The sequence below is a fragment of the Astatotilapia calliptera genome, chromosome 8, assembly GCF_900246225.1.
Source record: "Astatotilapia calliptera chromosome 8, fAstCal1.2, whole genome shotgun sequence".
NCBI classification, from domain to species: domain Eukaryota; kingdom Metazoa; phylum Chordata; class Actinopteri; order Cichliformes; family Cichlidae; genus Astatotilapia; species Astatotilapia calliptera.
In genome coordinates this window covers 22,939,353-22,958,890 of record NC_039309.1, presented here as the reverse complement: position 1 = coordinate 22,958,890, position 19,538 = coordinate 22,939,353, and the positions used below count along the sequence as shown (strand labels likewise).

General features: G+C 44.9%; 1 protein-coding gene across 6 annotated transcripts in view; it reads left to right on the top strand.

Annotated features, from left to right (window-relative positions):
• ccdc57 (coiled-coil domain containing 57) overlaps nt 1-19,538 on the top strand; it is a 22,382-nt gene extending 2,844 nt beyond the window's left edge. For 3 of the 6 annotated variants that reach the window (XM_026177466.1, XM_026177464.1, XM_026177465.1), the window contains exons 2-13: nt 1,703-1,777; nt 4,393-4,551; nt 4,675-4,837; nt 7,557-7,649; nt 13,745-13,943; nt 14,273-14,425; nt 14,656-14,735; nt 14,845-15,067; nt 15,890-15,990; nt 16,265-16,396; nt 16,678-16,780; nt 18,334-19,538. In XM_026177466.1, coding sequence (XP_026033251.1) covers nt 1,734-1,777; nt 4,393-4,551; nt 4,675-4,837; nt 7,557-7,649; nt 13,745-13,943; nt 14,273-14,425; nt 14,656-14,735; nt 14,845-15,067; nt 15,890-15,990; nt 16,265-16,396; nt 16,678-16,780; nt 18,334-18,539 — 1,656 coding nt within the window. In that variant the 5' untranslated portion in view covers nt 1,703-1,733 and the 3' untranslated portion in view covers nt 18,540-19,538. The remainder of the gene's footprint in view (nt 1-1,702; nt 1,778-4,392; nt 4,552-4,674; nt 4,838-7,556; nt 7,650-13,744; nt 13,944-14,272; nt 14,426-14,655; nt 14,736-14,844; nt 15,068-15,889; nt 15,991-16,264; nt 16,397-16,677; nt 16,781-18,333) is intronic. The other 3 variants (XM_026177468.1, XM_026177469.1, XM_026177467.1) reach the window with 3 other exon arrangements.

Here is a 19,538-nt window from a genome sequence, read left to right as displayed (position 1 = left end):
TGTGGCAGCGGGCCATAAAAAATCAGACCTAGGGCCATGATTGGCCCCTGGGCTGGACTTTGGACATCCCTGTTGTAGCTTCTCATTTATTGGAGAGTCAATCAAGGTGAATAAACAACTTACCTGTCTGCAAAGAAGTTTTAATTAACAAGCATGTGGCACAGTGTGAAGAGGAGGACAGTGATTTCATTACAATTAGGATGTGTGTGTGTGTGTGTGTGTGTGTGTGTGTGTGTGGTCATCTTTCTTCTTAGAGGCGCTCTGTGTCTTTATATAATGCAAAGGTTTGTACACTGGCAGCACCACATGAATGTGAAAGCAGTGATATGTTTAATCCTAATAATGATTAATTGTCTTGACTATAGTCGTGCAGCTATAGATATAAAAAAACTGTGACTGCATTTATGATTATTGTTATGTACTTTACAGATGTTGTGGTCACTCTTGTGATATTAAGCCAGGCGAGGTTTTATAGAACATGAGCTGGTTATGGGCACGCTGTAGCATGCTGCAGGCGCGGGACATGAAGCATGTGGAGTGGAAAGCTGTGCTTTAAAACAAACATTTTTTTCATTGTATTTAAACTGCACCTCATGATAACAATCATCTCAAGGCTCTTTGTAATACGATCACATGATCCTCTATGAGCCCGCTGACAACTGCGAGGAAAGAAGTCCCTTTCAACAGGAAGTGTCCTCCTACAGATGCAGGGTCAGTAAGGAGAGGACAGAGAGGTGAACTATAGAAATGCATGAGTGAAAACAGGTGAGTGAAGAGGAAACGCTCAGTGCATGGAGGCAGTCGGCCTGCAGCCTGAGGCCATAGCAGGATAGCTGACCCAGCCAAACTCCAGGCTTCATCAGAGCGATTGAAGGCTGATCTTTAAAGTAGAGGCTGTCTGTCTCCTAAACTTAGACTAGCTTTCAGCTCCATGTCTGATAGAAATCTGTAATAATGTGAGAATATTTGTTTCATGTTCTGAGAAGGATGATGTGAAAACATGTGAACGTGTAACACCAGAACAATGTTGGTGTTGGAAATAATGAAGTAAGACCAGTGTAGCCGTGTGTTTGCAGTTACTCAGCAGTCGGGCTGTTCAGAGTGGGACGCTCATCAGCACTTTTTCATGTTTCTCTTTGTCATGATGAACTCGATTTGAACTTCTCTTTATTTGCACACATTTTGAAACATTCGTCTGCCTCTAGTGAAAACAATAGAGGTCTGTGGGCTATCAATAGACACTAAGACGTTGGATCTGGAAAGACAAATTGGTTTTGCTAAATATTTAAATGTCATTGTTTAATTTTCAATGCAACAAGCTCTGCAAACTAGATTCCATGCACCTCTATTGTCCCTGTTTAGATAACATGCAATCCCCAAATGAAACCAGGACAGGGCTCTAGAACGATATCAGGAAATATGTCATTTGCAAAAATATGTTTCACAGTATGTTTAAGCTGTTGATTGAAGGGTCTAGTGGTCCACAGGCTGTGAGGACGACTGAGGAGCTCTACATGTTGCTTTACATTAACAAGTTTTATTTCAGTGCAACTGCGAGGAGTTGTCTTTACTTGAGTGATGTTATTTAAAGCTATGTAAAAGTGTGTGTGTGTGTGTGTGTGTGTGTGTGTGTGTGTGTGTGTGTGTGTGTGTGTGTGTGTGTGTGTGTGTGTGTGTGTGTGTGTGTGTGTGTGTGTTGCAGAATAAAAGATCGTGGAGATGAGCTGAAACAGATGGAGAACAAATTACAGGTGGAGCGAGACTACCACAATAAGAAGTAAGTCAGAGCCAAACTCTTCTGTAGAACCTCAATTTGAAATAACAGTGAGTCACCGTAGCCTTTGGAGTAACAGTGTTTTTGTCAGCTGTGTTTGTTAACCCTAACCAGCAGTAGCCTCAGTAAAACGAGTAAACAGCACCTATTGAGTTTAATGAAGTAATAAAGTTATTATGATCCAATTGATCTTTCTGAGTTAACTTCAATAATTACTTCCTCCAAACCATCAACGTGTCTTTTAGACCCCATTCCTACAAAACTGCTCAAAGAAGTCCTGCCATTAATTAATGCTTCGATCTTAAATATGATCAACCTATCTCTAATAATCAGCTATGTACCACAGGCCTTCAAGCTGGCTGTAGTTAAACCTTTACTCAAAAAGCATCTCTAGACCCAGCAGTCTTAGCTAATTATAGGCCAATCTCCAACCTTCCTTTCATATCAAACATCCTTGAAAGAGTAGTTGTCAAACAGCTAACAGAGCATCTGCAGAGGAATGGTTTATTTGAAGAGTTTCAGTCAGGTTTCAGAGCTCATCATTACCTTGGCCTCCAGTAACGCTGTGAGGAACCTTGGAGTCATTTTTGACCAGGACATGTCCTTCAACGCACATATTAAACAAATATGTAAGACTGCGTTCTTCCATTTGTGCAACATCTCTAAAGTTAGAAATATCCTGTCTCAGAGTGACGCTGAAAAACTAGTTCATGCATTTATTACTTCCAGGCTGGACGACTGTAATTCATTATTATCAGGAAGTCCTAAAAACTCCCTGAAAAGCCTTCAGCTGATCCAAAATGCTGCAGCAAGAGTCCTGACAGGGACTAGAAAGAGAGAGCAGATTTCTCCTGTTTTGGCTTCCTGTTAAATCCAGAATTCAAAATCCTGCTTCTCACATACAAGGTCTTAAATAATCAGGCCCCATCTTATCTTAATGACCTTGTAGTACCATATCACCCTATTAGAGCACTTCGCTCTCGCTCTGCAGGCCTCATGGAAACCTCATGGTTTCTCCATGAGGTTTCTGGGCGTGCAGATCTCTGATGACCTCTCCTGGACTGCAAATACTACGGCGGTGGTTAAAAAGGCCCAGCAGCGTCTCCACTTTCTGAGAGTGCTCAGGAGGAACAACCTGGAGGAGAGGCTGCTGGTGACATTTTACAGAGCCACCATAGAGAGCATCCTAACGTACGGCATAACAACATGGTATGCAGGGTGCTCAGCTGCGGGCAGGAAAGTACTGCAGAGGGTCATCAACACAGCCCAGAAGATCACTGGCTGCTCTCTGCCCAGCCTGGAGGTCACTGCAAACTCTCGGTACCTCAGCAGGGCTGGCAATATCATCAAGGACCACTCTCACCCCAGCAACCAACTGTTTGAACTATTACCGTCAGGCCGACGGTACAGGCCACATAAAACCAGGACAAACAGATTCAGGGATAGCTTCTTTCCCAGAGCTATCACCGTAGTAAATAAGCACAAAAACAATTGAACCTATTCCATACCGTCACTGTCATTATATTAATGCTGCTATCCCGTATATATTGTACTTACTATTGTTTGAGTACTTGCGATTATTTTATTGTACTTTTTATATTTTACATTTATATTTATTATTGAAACTTGCACCAAGGGAGTGGCACTCCAATTTCGTTGTACTCTGTACAATGACAATAAAGGCTATTCTATTCTATTCTATTCTACTTGTTGTTCCTAGAGTATTTAAAAGTAGAATGGGAGGCAGAGCCTTCAGTTTTCAGGCCCCTCTTCTGTGGAACCAGCTTCCAGTTTGGATTCAGGAGACAGACACTATCTCTACTTTCAAGATTAGGCTTCAAACTTTCCTTTTTGCTAAAGCATATAGTTAGGGCTGGACCAGGTGACCCTGAATCCTCCCTTAGTTATGCTGCAATAGACGTAGGCTGCCGGGGGATTCCCATGATGCATTGAGTTTTTCCTTTCCAGTCACCTTTCTCACTCACTATGTGTTAACAGACCTCTCTGCATTGAATCATACCTGTTATTAACCTCTGTCTCTCTTCCACAGCAGGTCTTTATCCTGTCTTCCTTCTCTCACCCCAACCAATCACAGCAGATGGCCCCGCCCCTTCCTGAGCCTGGTTCTGCTGGAGGTTTCTTCCTGTTAAAAGGGAGTTTTTCCTTCCCACTGTCGCCAAAGTGCTTGCTCATAGGGGGTCATATGATTGTTGGGTTTTTCTCTGTATCTATTATTGTACGATCTACTGTGCAACATAAAGCGCCTTGAGGTGACTGCTGTTGTGATTTGGTGCTGTATAAATAAAACTAAACTGAATTGAATTGAATTGAATTATGAATACTCAACGAGGAAGTGACCTAGGATTTTGAAACTGATACCATAGCTGCTAAAATTCTCACATGAGCCTTAATCACAGTGACCCTCACGTGAGAGGCGTGGGCGTGTCTGGATTAGCTTCCTGTCTCTCTCACAGCAGCATTTCATTTTACGTCCTCCTCCTCAGCCACCTTTTCTCGCCATGTTCCCTAAGGCTCAGTCCAACACACAGCAATATCACATATAAAATATAATAGCCCATATTTTAAGTACTAGTCTTATTCGGTCTGCATTTTCAAAGGCTTCACACAGAGCAGCCACAAATGTGGACTCAGTGGGACGAGTATGTCAGGCAGGTGTCCAGTGAAATGGTCCTGAAAGACACACAAATCATCAGCCTGCAGGAGAGAGAAACCACACTAAGGACTGAGCTGGAGCGGAGCAGGAAACAGACTGAAAGGTGAGAGGGGGAAAGAAGAAATACGAAGTCGGGAGTGCCATGGAGGTCCTTCCTGATGCATTGAATGGAGTAATAAACAGGGAGTATGGGCATCATCTCTTTGTATTTATAATTTCCTGTCAGGTACAAACAGCATCTGAGAGCTGGCCTCAACAGAGAGAAAGTCTTGGAGAAGAACAGCGTGCAGATGGAGCTGGAATGGCAGCGACGCTTTGAAGATGTAAAGGCGGACTACTACCTTGCAAATGAGCAGCTAATACAAGACCTGATCGAGGCCAGAGACCAGGTCAGTGGCTCACACATAACCCAACCCATTCAATAGACTCTGTGTGCACTTTAGCACTAATGCTAACTGAAATACCTGCAGTGATGGAAGCTGGACAGTTCACTGCAGGACAGAAAAAAGAGACTTTTTTTCACGTGTTTTCTGTTACACGCGTGTTCATGTCAGCAGGTGTCATTTAAAAAACGAGAAATGAGAACACATCAGATCTACGCTCATACAGACTGATGGTAGTGTTAGGAATGAAAGGACTGAATGATGGACATGATTACAGAGAGATTCGGATGCAGCAGGCTAGTCTGTGTGGATGACATTTCTTTGTAGCAGTTAGAGATGATACTGAGGAGTTTGTATGGTCCTCACGTTGCCTGACAACATCGGGGCATGCTCCTGATGAGATAACAGATCTGGCCCAGGGCATCATGGAGCTCCTGAACAGTCAGAGGTGCAACCTGGGAGTGTCTCTGGGGCCGCGACATAATGTCCCAGAGGTGTCCTACTGAATTTACATCAGGACCCACTGCACCAGTGTAGGGTCTGACACTGGTACAAGGATTTCATCCCAAGATGTAATCAAGATGTCCTTACCAATCCCTTTTTTTTTTTTTTTTTTTTTTTTTGCCTGTCCCGTTTGGCTCTTTTGCATCAGAATTGTTGTCTAAAGGCAAAGAAAGATGCCCAACGGATTTACTTTACCAAACTGACCATCCCAGCCTTGCCATAATGGTCCATTTGATTCACCTTTTATTGTTTATTTTATTTTCACTTACTGAATACGGGACAGACTTGACTGGGGGAAAGAAAGAGGGAAAGAGAAACAGCTGAGAAGAGGGACGGGGGAGAAGGGCAAAAGACAAAAACCAACAGAACGGGCAGAGAAAAAAAAAATGCATATATCAATCACCTGGATCACCTGCTGAGAAAGAAAAAAGAAAGCAAGCAGAAGAGAACAAGAGTAATAGAATAAACAACATCACAATGATATATGTGAATATGACAGTAAATACTAAATATTAAACATTATTGTGCAGCACATAAGATCAACAGAACACAGTGTGCTTTGAGTTAGGAGCCAAAAAGGGTGTAGTTTGTGGGTGTGATCACCCGTGTGTACACCTGTGAGCATGGACGCGCTTGTTTTTTTTTTTTTTAAAAGGTTCCTTCATGTAATAATCTGCTAGAGGGTGTGGGGGGGCCACAGCCCCGTCCTCCAGGGCATGAAGCAGGTATGGAGGAGATCAAAACTCCAGACATCCAGAGGCCCCAGAACACAAGAGACCAAGGAAGACCAACAGAGGGGCAGCTGCGCCACTGTCCCAGAAAGAGCTGAGGAGAGTCCCAGATGAGGGCTCACTCAGCAGCCGCGGAGCAGAAGCCAGGGGGGTTGCAGTGACGCGCCCGTGAGCTCCGCCGGCAGCCAGCCGCCCCTGAGTGACCGAGCCCCAGGCCGAGAGGCCGGGGACACCCCACCTCCGAAGTGCCCGAGCGAGCCCCAGGCTCCAGGCCCCGATAAGCAGCCACCAAGGAGTGAGCCGGTGTGTACCTGGACGCCCATCCCCAGACACAAAGAACCACCAAAGCACCGATGTCTGAGGGAGTCCGCCACTGGCAGGGGAAGTGGTGGTGGGTGGAGATAGGCCTCCAAACCTTGGAGGGCCTGAGATGTCCCCAGAGAGGTGGCGTCTGATACCCAACCTGACATATAGACACAGACATACAGGCACACACATATACAAACATCCATTCCCACCCTCATGCTCTCATATGCACTTACTCCACACTCAACCAACGTGGAGACAGACATAAAGAGACGCTGTACACACGATCACACTCCCCAAGCGTACTCTACGAACCGGGTCTAGGTGCCCCCGCCCCTGGAGGGGGAACTGCACCCAGACCCAGGTGGTGTTACCCTTTTCCCTGCGGTGGGGAGAGGCAGACCACCCCGACTCCGCAGCAGCAGGGAGGCCCCACACTCCAGACCGCAGTCGGACGGCCAACTCCTCCTCCTAGCCCCCCCGCTCCAGCAGGTCGCAGAGAATGGGGGTGAGAGAAGACTCCGAACCTCCCTCCACCCGCTCATATGAAGTGTTGATACATGTGTGTTCTAAGGTGCAATTAAAACCCAGGAGGGCATGGAGCTACCTGCCAGAGAGCAGCAGGTAAGCGCATGGTCCCTCTTGCTAGCCCTCAATGTCTACATGTATTTAAAATTGAGAGGTGGGCAACGACGCCAGGGGTGAGGTGTACACCCTGATGGTACTTTGGTACCAATCCCTACATGAAAGTCCTTCCCCATAATGTGATGGTGTCTGTAACAATGTTGCAGGCAACATAACGCTCTCCACAGCTTCTTTCACGTGTGACCTGTGGTCAGGGTGAAGCTTCTTTCATCTGTGAAAAACACAGGGTGGATCTGCCAATACTGGTATTCTATGGCTAGTGCCAGTCATCCCATTCCTGTGCAGAAGCAGACCTGCTGAGGGGTTCAGGACCTGCTACAGCCCTTCAGCTCTCCTAGAGTAACTGTCCATCTCCCGAATCTCCTCCATGCTGATGTGCTGGGAGACACAGCAAACCTGCTGGTAATGGCAGCAGGCTCGGGTGGCCCCCACCCCCCCTCAACAGTGACCTGTTTCAGTTTCAGCACACTGACAGAGGAGAGCTGCTGGTTTCAAAGCCCAGGATGTTTTATGAATGTAACACAGTTTTCATGTGTCAGGCTAAAGCTGAGCTGATGGAGAGAGAGCAGCAGCTGCATGATCTGACCGTCTTGCTCCAGTCCACTAGCAGGGAGCAAGATCAGGCTGTACAGGTGAGCACATGTTTAACCACACACTAATATCAGTCTACGGCTTGGCTGCTCAGCCAAAGCGTGCTGGAACAGAGCTCCTGCTGTCATTCAGCTTTTTTTAAAACCCATTTTCTATTATAATTTACAACCTTGCAACTTATACTTGTCAATGTTCACAAGTTGAACAGATACAGGAACAGGGCAGCAATGTAGAAGTTAAATTAAAAAAAACTTCAAATAATATTAATAAGACGTGGCAATCTTAGTAGCAATAAATGAACAGAGTGAACCTCTGCTGGATTATTGAAACAATAAGCATGTATGGGTCATCACTGAACAATCCTCTCTGCATCTGCAGAGCATGTGTTATTCCCTCCATCTGATAAATCTCTCTTATTTTATCAATCAAGATTTAACCATTTAATGATGATACACTTTAGTGCTGCTGTAAGCAAGATTCTCAAGAGATACTCTTTATTGTTTCCTGTAAAACCATTTGGTAGTACCCCTAACATGGCTAACTGTTGGTCTTTTGTTAACGGTTGTTGGGAAACTATTGAGAGCTTTAAATATGTCCTTCCAAACGGAGCCAATGGACATGACCAGAATATGTGTGAATGGGTTCCTAAGTGAGTACCACAATTTCGCCAACAAGTGTCAGGAGTTGGTTCATTTTAGCAACGATCTCTGGGGGGTCTAAAATATCTCATGACCACCTTCCCTTTAAATTCTCTCCACAGCCCAGAATTAGTCACCAGATGGGCCTCACTGAACTCTTCTTCCCAAGTCTCCTCTGAGATTTGAGTGCCAAGCTCAGCTTCCCGCCTGGCCTTAATATACAAAGTTGCACTTGTATTAAAACTCATGAATGCATGATAGAAATTACTAATCAATTTTGGGGAGGAATTACTGTGAAATATTTTTAGAGATATTTCCTCGATGGGTGAGGGCTCCAAACTTGCTTCCATTCTTTATGTTTTGTCAAAAAACTTCTTAGCTGCAAAAATCTAAAAAAAAGTCAGAAGAAGGAAGCTGAAACTTCTGGAGCCCCTCTGATGACATGGTCCAAAAAATAAATAAATTGTGGCCACAAAATACTACTTTGTGCACTCGAAATAGTATAACGTGCGCACGAAATGCTCATTTGTGGGCACGAATTGGGTAAAACGTGGCAACGAATTCTGCATTTGTGGCAACAAAATAGATAACGTGCGCACATCATATTGATACAATCCTGGACAGCTGCGTAGAGACATAAGCATGAGAGTAGGCTAAACCTACACACCGTGGGCAGAGACGGTATGATTGACTTTTATTTTAGGCTGGGAATGAGCTACAAATACATTTTGAAAAGCCTGCAATGCAAGGAACCATTATTACGGAGAGACGTTAAAACAGGATACTGCAAGCCCAGTTGCTTTACAGACGTAAGTACCACCTGGACGCTGGGATAGATTTTATTGTCAACCAACTGCAAGGGCCTGGGAAGGATCACGGTTATCGGTCAAGTGTTTCGTGCCCACAAATTAGCATTTCGTGCCCACGAAATAGTATTTTGTGGCCACAATTTATTTATTTTTTGGACCATGTCATCAGAGGGGCTCTGTAGAAACTGACCTCTCAGCTGTTGAACTCAGGTGCCCATTCCTCACAACATGACAAAGTTTATGAAGCCCGTTATTTGACCATGCTCTGAAGCCAGGGTCTTCCATAATAGGACAAAAACCCTGCAGGTTGGAAAGGCTTGATACAATTAAAATTTCTTTTGGACCAAATGTTTGTTTGATTCTACGCCAAATCTTTAGTGTGACCCTTGTCCATTCCCCCATATGCACATCTTAAGTGAAATGTTAGAGAAAAGCAGGGATTCCAATGATCATATTGTCTTCTCAGTGTTTAGCCACGTGCTGAGGTGGTTTTTCCCAGCTCAGTCTGGGCGGAGTTCTTTTTTCTCCTCGTCTTTCCTCATGTGGTGCATTTTCCATAGTTATACCTCTCTGACCTGTCTACCCCGTGTGATGTTTGTGTCATGTACAGGTATGTATGGTCGAAAGGGTAAGATGGCGCTTGCAAAGGTCAGCAGCCTTAACCCAATTTCCTTCTGCGCAGAGCGCAGGGGTAAGCTTTTACTAATAAGGGGGCGACTTTTTCCTTAAAGTCTTTATCATTAATAAAACCATCAGGCCAGGACTTGTTTTAGTTTTAAGGTTTGAAATCACCTGTAAAATGTCTTGTTCCTGAATTGGTTCATCTAACTCTTTTGCTACCGATTCCAGCAGTGTTCTTAGATTGATCTTTTCTAAGAAATCAGACAGTGTACTGTCATCCTTGCATGTATCTGAATTTTTATATAATGACTTGAAAAAATTGGCAAAGCAACTTGCCAATTTGGTTTGGTTTAGTAATTAGGGTTTGATTCGATCTCAGCTTTTGGACCATATTGCAGAATTGCTGTTTCCTGAGTCTTATTGCCAGCACTCTACCAGCCCTACTACCTTGTTCCTAATACTTTTGTTTAATGTATCTTAAATTGCCCTCAATTTTATTGTTAATTAAACTATTAATCTCACTACGCAGCACTTTCAGATCGGACAGCTAGTCGGCTGTCTGTGGTTTTTGTGTGTTATTGCTCGAGGTGCCTTATTTTGGCCTCCAATTCACACCACCTGGCCTCCCTTTTTTTTTCTGGCACTTGCAAATGATATTATGCAACCTCTAATGTATGCCTTGGTGCAATCTGATAGAGTTAAGGGCGATATCTCCGGAGTTGTATTCAATTCTAAGTAAATATTTAATTCAGTATGTATGAACTCACTCAGGCAGCACGGTGGCACGGTGGTTAGCACTGTTGCCGCACAGCAAGAAGGTCCTGAGTTCAATTCCAACATCAGGCCGGGGTCTTTCTGTGTGGAGTTTGCATGTTCTCCCCGTGTTTGCGTGGGTTCCCTCCGGGTACTCCGGCTTCCTCCCACCGTCCAAAGACATGCAGCTTGTGGGGATAGGTTAATTGGAAAATCCAAATTGTCACTAGGTGTGACTGGTTGTCTGTCCCTGTGTGTTGGCCCTGCGACAGACTGGCGACCTGTCCAGGGTGTACCCCGCCTTTCGCCCTATGACAGCTGGGATAGGCTCCAGCGACCCTGAAAAGGATAAGTGGAAGTGAATGGATGGATGTATGAACTCACAAAACTCGCTATCATTTAGGAGTGAGGCCAAAGTTTTAGTTTTGGTGTCAATCCTAAGTCCCATGAGAGTGATAGCGGTGCATGGTCAGATAGTGTAATTGGTAAAATTCCAATATTGTTAATTCTATGTTCTTCTGTTTTGGAGGTAAAAAATAAATCTATCCTGGAATAGGATGCATGTCTATGCCAGTAAGAAGTATAACCTCTGACTCTAGGAAACCTATTTCTCCAAACATCAGTTGGTCCCAGTTCAGTTGTTAAGTGTTTTAGAGCTTTACTCATGTGAGACACATGACTTTTAGAGCTTGGTTGTTTGTCCATGTAAGGTGACAAGACACAGTCAAAATCACTCCAAGCAGTAAAATACCAGAACATTAAAAATTGTATGAACTTTGGCTCATCCTCATTAGGGGCATAAATATTGAAGAGAGAAACCAATACTCCATCGATGGAGCCATTGACCATAATGTACCTTCCATCTGGGTCTTTAGGATAGCCACCCCTCTTTTCCTGCCAGATTTGTGGGATGAATAAAACACTTGTTGTTCCCACGACCTTTTTAGCTTGTCATGCTCAACATCAGATAAATGTGTCTCCTGTAAAAAAGCTATGTGACCTCAGACCTCTACATTGGAGAGACCAAACAGCCACTTCACAAGCGCATGGCACAACACAGAAGAGCCACCTCCACAGGACAAGACTCAGCAGTCCATCTGCATCTTAAGGATAAAGGACACTCTTTCGAGGATGCCAATCTTCACATTTTGGACAGAGAGGACAGATGGTTTGAAAGAGGAGTGAAAGAAGCATCTATGTCCACTGTGAGCGACCATCTTTGAACAGAGGCGGGGTTTACGACACCAACTCTCTGCCATCTATAATCCAGTTTTGAGATCCCTTCCCAGACGCCTTAACGCCCACTCACATCCTGGGCCATCTGACCTCAGGAATTCGCATAATAAGGTGGGGCCAGGTTTCACAATGAACACACCCGAAACCCTGGCTGATTGGGACCCACACCCAGTTTCACACCTTGGCTCAGGCGATTAGAGGATCATCAGGGGGTCCTTTTGTCCCTCTGTGGGGGGAAACTCCCACTAGGTTTATATCTGGGACTCTCCACCATTTGACCTTAGAACTGAAGAAGCTTCTCGGATGAGAGGTGAAACGTCTTCAAGCAACTTAAAGAAGTCCAGACGCTTTTCTTTGCAAGCTCCTTTGACTACGATGACCTGGATGACTGAGAACCTTCACAGACATATGTGACAATTGAAACTTTGTAGCTGACCTAGTGTTACCTCTTTTAACGGGGCTGTGGAGGCCTTTGACATTATAACTTATGACTTCATATGAAATGATGAACTGAAGTTTGGGGAGAATTGCTGCGAGCAGTCTCAGTGCAACCAACAGGTCTCAGTGCTGTCTGCTAGAACAATAGTGGAACTCAGGCCTGCACAACTTGCAACTAAGCTCTGTGATGTAGCTTACTGAAGTAAAGAACTCCGAGTTACCTTCCACCTTGGTCCAGGAGATAAGACCATCATAGTTCACCACCTGCTGGAGAAAGTATGTTTTCCTTGACATAATCCATGGCTTTGGCAGCATCCACAAACTCTTTTTCAACGTTGTTGTAAGAGACAGGAAATCTGGCAGGGTACAGGATGTGGACTCCCAGTCTATCGTGGAGTATCTTCCTCACGCAGTGAAAGCTGCCCTGACTTTCGCCACCCTGCCGTGTAGTCGGGGAATATGGCGATTGGGTTTCCGTTGAAGAGTAGTTTACCTCTGCGCACACTCCTGAGGATGTCCACGGCATCTCCTTTGCTGTTTGATTTAGCAATGATAACTTGTGGGGTATCCCCGTGTCTCCGTTGAGTCAGACTACGATGAAATCTTTCCACGCGGACTTCCCTGTCAAGCCAAAACACCTCTTTCAGGAGCGCTGAGACCGCCTCCGGTGAGCTGGATCCCTGGGTTTCAGCCACACCGGTGGCTCGGCTTGGATAGCGGTAGTTTTGCTATTGATTTCTGCCGTGCTCTCATTGCCTACAACATGCTGGCTCATTATGATGATGGGACTTTCAGATGAATACAAGAAGCTAATAGAAGGGCTGCACGGTGGTGCAGTGATTAACCTCACAGCAAGAAGGTCCTGGGTTTGAATACACCATCTGAGGGTGCATGTGATTATTAAAGTGGGACATCTGTCAGAATCACTGTACTGGGTTGACTTTCACAGATGCTCATTTCTGTTGTGGCCACAAGGTGGCAGTAATTTACTGTCCTGTACATCACTGATGACTGAGGATCTTCTAGACCCAGCAGTCTTAGCTAATTATAGGCCAATCTCCAACCTTCCTTTCATATCAAACATCCTTGAAAGAGTAGTTGTCAAACAGCTAACAGATCATCTGCAGAGGTTTATTTGAAGAGTTTCAGTCAGGTTTCAGAGCTCATCACAGCACAGAAACAGCTTTAGTGAAGGTTACAAATGATCTTCTTATGGCCTCTGACAGTGGACTCATCTCTGTGCTTGTCCTGCTAGACCTCAGTGCAGCGTTCGATACTGTCGACCATAATATCCTATTAGAGTGATTAGAACATGCTGTAGGTATTACAGGTACATTTAGGATAAATATACACTTTGCTCAAAACATTTGTAATTTTGTTACCCATAAATTTGCATAATTATGGTTAAAAAGCTGTACAGTGATGCACATGTCTGAGAGCGGCACAGAGCTCTGCATAGTCCTGTTCAGTACTGATGGAAGCAGATTTATAGTTATTGTTGTGTTGTTGGTGTCCCTGCAGTCTCATCGTTTTGTGTATTTTTGATCTGAACATTCAACACACAATAATGCAAATTTCCAATTCCTGTTCTTCTTCCTGTGAAACATCACTTACACGACATAAAACCATCTAAATCCACAGGGTCTCACTCCAAAGGTGGATTCTCTGGCATCGGTGGAGATCCGGCGTCTACAGGAGCAGAACAGCGCCCTGCGTGCTGTGGTTACCCAGATGAGAAAGGACATGGAAGGTCTCGGCCATCTCCTAGTCTTACCTAATGCTGAGGCACCAGTGCAACCTCCGTATCAGGAATCTTCAGCCTCCAAAGGCAACACAGCAGGTGCTGTCTGGCTCTGTATACAAACCTTGATGAGTTTCTGCATCACTGTGACAAACTATACACGCAAACCCTTTCAGTGGGCTCCACATGCTAAGATAGATTTGACCCAGTGACCCACATCACTGCTGCTGATTCTTCTGTTAAACATGCTTTTGTTGAACTTACAGCCACAGACACTCTGCTCATCGCATGTAAGAAAGAAAAGCTTAGAATTATCATGAACTTGTTTTCTGTTTTTCATTTTAATGTATAAAATAATAGCTTTGGATAATCTGAGTGTTAAGCTAAACTTTAACACTCCTTCTCCTTCTCTGTAAAACTGGACTCAGACTCCCGTCAGCCTCTGGAGCAGGAGGTGCACCTGTCAGGTAAGCACCTCGAGGAGCAGCGAGGAGGTGTCACAGGACTGTCAGGCCTGGCTTCAGCCATGGAGGACCCACAACACATCAATCCAGGCAGATCACAGCCTGAAAATCAAGCTGGTATTATTCATACTGTTAATTTCCTCCATATAACCCCAAAACATTACGTTAGCTAACACAAACACTGTAAGTAGATGATAGAGAGGAACATAAGGCGTTAAGCAGCAGAGGTGTTTGTGGCTGTTGAACATGTTCATCTTCCACAGTCACTGAAACCTGTATCTTTGACGTTTGTTGGTCACATTGTCTCCCTCATATCACTGCATCATATTTGTGCCGTGGGTCCTCAGGTGGTTCGTGTCTGGATGAACGTGGCAGGTGCCCCGCTGTGACACGTGTGGAGTCAGCTTCCAATGACATCACACAGCAGGTACTACAGGAGGTTTATTGATCTGTCAGTGGAGGTGGAGCCACTGATCTGCTTAACCCTACCTATCACTGTTAGAAAGCACAAAATGGTTTCATCATCATCTTTTCAGAGGACACTGGTGCAGCAGCTCCAAGGAGACAGCAAGTATGTGAAACCAGCTCTGATGTGTGGCGTGTTTAAGAGCGTCCATCCTGCTAAAAATGACCCCCAGCTCCTTCGCGTCAGGCTGAAGCAGGCAGCGTCCTGCATCGCCCGTTTGAGCAGAGAGAAACAGCAGCTGATAGCGCTGGGCAACCGCCTCCGTGCCCAGATCGCCGCCGACGGACGGCAGGGTAGAGTTACACACCCGTCACTGCACACCCCGGTACAGCACAGCAGGGTGGCTGTGCTGGGAGGCTGCAGCCCAGCCCAGTTTACTGGAAGCATAAATGAATTTAAGGACAAACTGAGACGCTGGCAGTACAAAATCAAACTGGACCTGCACAGTCACACTTTTCCTCTTAAGAATAGTCGGATGGTGTGCCGCTATGAATTGTGGGGATTATTTACTCTCCTGTTGTAAAGAATGCTCCGGTTAATTGTATGCTAAAGGAGGTAATAAAGGACATAATGAAGTTTCCTTTAGAGAAGGAATGTGATTCCAGCACCTGTGAGTTCAGATACTGCAGGTGAAATCACACAGTTAGGAACAGCACGTACCTGATCGTCATCATCTCAGATCAGTCTGACATCACTCCACCTGACCAGTTAGCCTTCTTTTATTCAGTTCCTGTTGGCACTGACGTGGGCTTTCCTGCTGTTTCCTCCTTTTAGGAATGTAAAACAGCGACTCAGGGCCTTTTTGAGGAGACAGCAAACGACAGCAAAAGCATTTAGAGTTCCAGGATTGTGGAGTCACACGTATATCAAATGTTCTGCAGCGACTGCATGAGAACGTTTTATTACTGGATGGATTCAGACACAGCAGTACTGTGTGGGGCTGCAGTGGGAAAAGTTACAAGAAAAGTGATTCAGACTCTACGCGTATGGACTATTATTAGCATGCATGTGTGGTGTTTGTTTCCACAGGTGGATGATATATTCTGTGGTGTTTACAGACAGACTCATGAAAAATGAAGCAGTCAGAGGTCCTTAAATATCTCTGTGTCCAACAGCACCGGGGGGGCTGGAGAAGGACACCCCCACAGAGAAACTAGGAGACCACCATGGCCGCCTTTCTGCTGTGGAACAGCTGCAGTACCAGCTCACCACTCAGGTATCTGCTCGTCCTCGTCCTCTTCTCCAGCAGGTTTACAGAGGTTTGAATGTGTTACTTTGTTGTAGATGTCATTTGAAATGGATACAAATGCCGTGGTCTCCATCCCTCAGTATCACACTGACACACGAGTGCAGGCGGCACTTTGTGCAAATGTGTTCAAATTAAAAATCTGACGTTTTTACTTGAGGGGAAAGTATGTGCTTTACTTTAATAAGAACACGTCCGTGTCTGTGCTGCACCGGATACAGTGTTGGTGTGTTTGTGCCATCAGGAGCTGCAATATGCACTGATGCAGAGAGCTTCTGCTGCTGCTGAACAGCACATCCCACCAACAAAGAGCCAGGCTTTCTTCAAAGGGACTGCAAACACTTGCCATGGGCTCAAACCCAGAGACACGTCTGAGGTGAGAGCCTTGAAGAATGCATTAATGCACTGCCAAGCCCAGCTGGCCTGTTCACTCCCTGCCTGGATGGCTGTGTTCTCCTCCAACATGCTTGTTATGTTGAGTGGTGTTCCTAAATGGCCTGTGGTTAAATGTGTGGGTTCAGTAACACTAGAAAAATGCTGCATACTGTAAATGCAAGTACACATTTGTGTGTATATATTAATGAAGTAGTAAACATCAGAAGAGTAAATCTGTGATTCGCACAGCCGTAGTGTAAAATAACTCTTCTTCTTCTTTAGACACGCTCACAGCTGCACTTGTCCAGGACTGTGTCGCATGAATCGCTGTGCTCATTAACGATGCTGTGGGACACTCTGGATCGTGGACTTACGGACTCAGAAGGTATCCACATCCTCCCCACGATGCGCTGTACTCGCAGTCTTTGCACATCACTGTAGTGTAGTCAGAGCACTGAGTGTCAGTTTGTAGCAGAAGACAAAACAAGTTCACAGCCAGCATCACAAACATTCATTTCATCTCATTTTGTATCTAGTTTGTGATCATAAGTACAGTTACTCTATGTTACTGGAATAAAACAAACTCTGCTCCCAGTGTGAGTCAGCGACAGATCAGCTGTTGCTCAACGTGTGGCCTGGTCTCTGTCAGCGCTCCAGGGAACAATTTCCCAACCAGATAAAGCTGACTTGCAGTGATTGGCATCATAGCAGTCAATAATTGTGAAACCAGAAAAACAAAGCACAAAGTTTGAATGATGTGTTGATAAAGGATGAGTTAGAGATGTCTGTGATAGCTGTTAAAGCAACAGTGCTGCTTTCTTGTGTACAGTTCCACTGTGGGAGAAACGTGAGTCTATCTTCTGTCTTTACCGACATCCAACAGTGAACTCTGAGACTGATGACTTATTTAATTATTTATTTATTTAGGACAGTGCATGTTAATGAACATAAATGTAAAAAAACAAAACAATTACATGAATGTAAACATGCCAGATTATAGCCAAAGGCTAATTTCCATCTGTTGTCCTTAAACATAAAAAAATAGACATAATAAACTTATTTGAGCCAATGTTTCTGGGTGGTTCAGCAGGTAGAGGAGGTCATGATGAACAGGAAGGTACAGACACATCGAGCTACAGACCATCTCTAACTCGGACCACAGCCACAAATCTTCTTGTCCATCCAGCAGGTCGTCTCCAGTCTTCATGTGAAATATCGTTGGGCAACAGGCTGGGCCCAAGTTACTCCGTGAATGTTAGATAGAAAGTGCTTAAAGTGCTTGTGTGGATGGATGAGATTGCAGAAAGCACTGAGTGCTCAGTTACAGCAGAACAGTGCTAAATAAGAACGCGTCCACTTACCGTTTATTTCCTTCTGTTCAGCCCTGACAGCTCATTTCAGTGATGATGATGAATGTCTGCCTTTGGTGTCACTGTCATGGGGATGTGCTTCGTGAGTACAGACGTGAGGTCTCACGTCGTTTTGGGGATGGGAATGATGGTGGAGGGCGTCAGACTGGTGGGAATGGCAGCACGAGTCAGGGAGAGGTTGAACTTTGTACTGTTGTTGTTGTTTGTCAACAGAACTGCATAAAAATCAGCAACAGAATCCTTTTATTCATTTTAGGCATTATGTGGTACATATATATATGGGAAGCATCACTTTAGCTGAGCTGAGCACACATGTCATAAATACACTTGTAGCATCTGTAACCAAACCAGGTAATGAACAGCTGGTTGAAACTCGTGGGAGTTATGATGTCTTTGAACAGTTTATAGATCATAGACATGGCACGCATTAATAGGCTGCACTGGACCAACCTGCACCGACACGTCACTGCAGCGAATCGCAGTGACCTGTGCTGCTGTTAGTGTGTTTTTGGATCTGAATTCAACAAATGAAACAGTTGTAAGTCAACTTCTTTTGTCTCTCCAAAAGGTGAACGTGGGCTCAGGAGCAGACAGTCTGGTGGCTCTGGAGTCCAGATGATGGTGCATGGTAGTGGTGTGATTCCCAGCCAGCCCCAGACTGAGGTCCAGCAAAGCAGGAGCCAGTCTAAAACACTGCCAAGCACTACCAAGACCAACAGACCTGCAGTCCCTGCCAGGATCAGCAAGATCAGAAACTACAATGTTAAAGACTGAGATGGATGTTGAGGACAAGCCCAGACCAGAGCTCCCAGCAGCTGGCACACTGGGAGTAACACACGAGCATCACGGACAACACAAAAAAGAGAGAAGAGTGGGACAAGGAAGGGAACGAGACTCTGATGGATGTAATGAAGACAATCAGACAGAAAACAACAGCAAACACACACCAGCAAAGGAGGACACAGGCCACATACACAAGAACACTCACAGTAAACATGAACACAAAGACAAAAACACTGCAGGACAGAGACAATCGAGACAGAGACAGGACGGATAAGAAACACTCAAGGGACCAAAAACCTGAAACTGGAGCTGAACCACACAGTCCATCAAACTGAGCAGGAAGCAGAACTCGAATAACACAACAGGACAACTATGACTGACCGACAATGAAGCTATACAACAAACAGGTTACTGAATAAGATGTGATTGTTTTCATGCACATATGCACCGCAGCAGAAGGAGAAAACAAACCCTGACCAGCAAAAACCTGAACAGAAATCAAACGTGTTGAACCCACGTGAGAGTTTCAGGGAGGAATATTCATGATTTTAAGGAGCGTTACACCTTTATTGCTGCGCTCTCACACACTCTGTCAGATCCAATAACTGAAGAAACTACAGAGACACAGAACACACAGGAGCATACAGCACGAGGCCTTAAACACACACGAGGGGACGAGGCAGAGTGGACACCACAGGGGACACAGCTGGACAGAGTCACAGTAAGGGACTGTCAAAATAAAACAGGAAACGTAACACTGACACAGACACAAAGACGGACGAACCATGGACAAAAAGGTAAAGACACATGGAGACACGTGGAGGAAACTAATAAACCTGAAGCTAAACTAGAGTCACAAAAGTGAACTAACAGAATCCACAGAAAGACGAAGAACCAACCTGAGGAGCATGAGGAAGTAACACTGATCAGTGGGTTAGAACTCCAACATAAATTCACGTACTCGTGAATAAATCCTTTATAAAGTTAAAA